Source organism: Chiloscyllium punctatum, chromosome 41 (assembly GCF_047496795.1).
Source record: "Chiloscyllium punctatum isolate Juve2018m chromosome 41, sChiPun1.3, whole genome shotgun sequence".
NCBI classification, from domain to species: domain Eukaryota; kingdom Metazoa; phylum Chordata; class Chondrichthyes; order Orectolobiformes; family Hemiscylliidae; genus Chiloscyllium; species Chiloscyllium punctatum.
In genome coordinates, this window is record NC_092779.1 from 13,838,880 (window position 1) to 13,842,409 (window position 3,530).

General features: G+C 36.4%; 1 protein-coding gene across 1 annotated transcript in view; it reads right to left on the bottom strand.

Annotated features, from left to right (window-relative positions):
- Positions 1 to 481: 481 nt before the first annotated feature.
- The window catches only part of LOC140464860 (eukaryotic translation initiation factor 1b), a 5,500-nt gene continuing 2,451 nt past the window's right edge, over positions 482 to 3,530 (bottom strand). The window contains exons 2-4 of the mRNA XM_072560407.1: positions 2,907 to 3,070; positions 1,919 to 2,020; positions 482 to 909 (exon numbers count right to left, since the gene is read on the bottom strand). Coding sequence (XP_072416508.1) covers positions 865 to 909; positions 1,919 to 2,020; positions 2,907 to 3,070 — 311 coding nt within the window. The 3' untranslated portion in view covers positions 482 to 864. The remainder of the gene's footprint in view (positions 910 to 1,918; positions 2,021 to 2,906; positions 3,071 to 3,530) is intronic.

Below are 3,530 nucleotides of genomic sequence, written 5' to 3' on the forward strand. Positions count from 1 at the left end.
GCATCTGAAGAGAGTTAACAAAATCTTATGACTATTCTTCAATACTGCCATGAAGCATCAACTTTCTACAAGATACTCCAAACCTGTTGAGTTTCTCTAGCGTCCCATTTAATAAGTTACATTTTGCTATCAACACGAATTACAAATTAAAACCGGCAAGTAGAAAATAACCACATATTTGAAATAATCGGTAACTATTCTGAAATTTAATGTTGAAAGTTTTAATTATTAGGTTCTAACATAAAACAAGCCGCAATTTATGACTGTGCAGTGTTGAACGAACCTAATCATTGAATGAACTTCAGAAAAGGAAAACTGGAATAAAACAGGCCACTAGTCTGAAATAGGGGTGACAGTGGCTACATTAAGTGTAACTATTGAGAATATTGAATACATTTTTAACACATTATGGGCCCTAAAGGTTGAGGGGGTAAGATAGCAAAATAGCATGCAGGCCACTGATTATTCAATCCACAACAGGTTATACTTCAGAATACATAGCTGGTTTATTGTTAATTGCCTTATACAACATACATGGTTTTAATACAACAAAAAAACTTCAAAATCAGGAAAATTTAAGTAGAACAATTAGCACTAAAACATTTCCATTTGAAATGTGCTAAATATACATATGTCTGTCATTTTATTACCATCTTATAGCAGTTTTCTTATGAGTTACTAGCCTAAATAGCACACTTCTTCTGTAGTCATGCATATCGGAGTTAAATTCTGAAGATCCAATTACATGGGAAGTCCATTCACTGCAGTTATTCATTCCTGCATAATGAGTGTGTATATAAGCTAACAAATATAAAAAGAACCAGCCACACAACAGGAAACTTCAGGAACTGTTAAACACATCCTCTAGAAGCCGTGGACTTTTAACTGTTCCTCCTTCACAATGTCAACCTGTGGTGAAATAAAATGGTAAACAAAAATCATTACATGCAGCCAGGCCTAAATGATCCTACAACAAAATTTTGAGATATGCACACCAAGTGAAAAGCTAGTTTTGGTAAGCTGCTAATGTTAAAACAAGAATTCAATACAATTCAAGTGTTCCAAATTCTACTTCAATTTGGAGCTTTATCCAAAACATTTGACAAATATGGCTATAATGATGCATCCTTTGAGTAAATAGGAAGAGCCAACAGCATATCACAAGTCAGCTGTTGCACTGGGATCCCAGAATTAACCAGCAGCAGGGATACAAGAAAATGAAGTTTTAAAAAGGCATCCGAGAATCTCACTGAAGACATAAAAAACATGTTTTGTCACCAGAGCATTGGGCCACTGCCAATGGAGTATGCAACATATAAAAGTAGTAGGGATAAAACTTCAGGAGACAACCCAGGCAATGCATTTTCTCACATCGATACCATAGCAACCTAGTTGATTCTCGATGTCAGACTTCTAGATAATTTCCCACCTATGGAAACATTTCGATTGCACATGTCCCATCCAACCTATTCACTAAACTGAATCAGACCGAGCAGTGAGGTGAATGGACTCCAAACAGGAATGTTTTCAAATAACAAAACAGCTTCCACCAAATTCCTGAAAGTAAGTATGACTTGTCAGTGAAAATTCAGTTATTGAATAACAAAAAGTTGCACTCCAAGTTTTGGACTCAGGAACAGAATAACTACCAATGGAATTGCAATAACAGGAGCAACCGCTCACCTAAAGTAGACAAAACAGTAGTATGTTGCTCTCTACACATTCAGAAAAGATTGCTAAACAGGCTTACCAAGACTCAAGCATGACATAATACATATGATGTACGAGGCAAAAATCTCTCAAAACATTCACCTCAAAATCAAAAGTCAGTGACAGAACAGGTTAAAAGGCAACCAAATATTTTGGGTATAATGCCAAACCTTTTCTATGGCGATGAATTCAACAACTTTTTCCTTACCTCCAGAAGAAATTGGCAGATGTTCTTCCGCTGGTCACCTTGAAGTTGGATTACTTCACCGTACTCAGGGTGTTCTATCACAGTACCATTGCAGGCAAATTTCTGTGAAGTAAACAAAAAGGTGGATCAGGATATTTCCTGTTGGTAAATTTGATTGAACAGGGTTCCACCTACATCCTGAAGTGATCCAAGTAGCAAAATATTTAATACCTCAATATAAACCATTACATTTCTCTCCAACCCAGACATTGAGCACCAAAACAGACAGACATGTCTTTGGTTAAAACTGCCATGGATTAAAATTTTGCCTTGACAGTCCAAATTAAAAAAGGCTCAAGAGACAGGCATGGGTTACCACTCATGCCATTGTACGCTTCAAAATGTCTTGACATCAAGTTTGAAAACTGAAATCCAATGGCACCATGTTAAATGGCTAATTTCTTTATAACAGCATAAAATGCCCCAGATAAAAAAAACAAGCACTTTGCACTCATTTTTCCCAAGGTAAACTGGGACAGAAAAGTCTATTAAAAGACAGTAACATACAGGAGTTGAACAGGATCACATTACTTCTGTTATACAAAAAAAAAGTACTATCAGCCAGATTACCACCATGGTAATTCCTCCATACAGATCAGTAAGATGCACCTTTTCCCAAAAAGAGGTACAAAATGGATGCAGTCAGCACAATTTAGAAATGTGAACAAAGACAACTTTAATGAGTTCCATTTTTTTGGCTGTTCTAACTTGAAGATTCCAGAAATTAGTATTCTCAAATATCCCAGAACAATTCTCAGTATGGCTCGAAGTGCTCAAAGCTGTTTCAAGACAAGCAAATACTCAATAGTTAAAAGTACAGACCTAAAGTCTTCAAGCCAAAATTGTCCTGAAAATACATACATTAAATTCATGACTAAACCAAGGACTTCCATGGTTTACAGACAGTTTTCTATATCAAAATACAAAAGGGGATGAAACAGTTAGAGACCTTTTTAAATGCTTTCACAAGCTTCTTTTTATCATAATCATCTGCGATGCCTTGGACGGTGGTCAGTGTCTTCCTGCCGTTACGTTGTTGAATTCTTATATGGATGTACTCTTCAGTCCCTGCCGGGAGGCGGTCGTCACCCTTAGTTGCATCAGCAAAGGGGTCTGCAACAAGTTCAGAGAATTAGCAACATTTCAAGCTTAAAAATCAAACAATGATATTAAAATAGTAACAGTCCCTCAATTCAAATATTTTGTAATTATCAGAATACATTCAGAATGACTATAAAACAGACCATGGCTATTTGGTCCGTTATGTCATTGATGGCTATACAGGAACAATTCAATTAGTCCCACTATCCAACATTTTTCAGTGCTGTAAATCCCACTTCAGGAGACAAACTCTGGACTGTATAAAATGGTGGCCATTAGCTCTTCAAATTTTTTTATTCAATTCTGAGTTCATCATCTGCCATAATCGAGACTCAAACCATGCCCCCAGAGATTACAGATTGATTAGACCATGAGCTCCGTTGGAACTTCAAGCATTTATGGGTGATCTCTAGTTCTTGATCTGCCATCATGAACAGTTTTAGAGAAGTATTTTGAGTATCTCTAATATCTG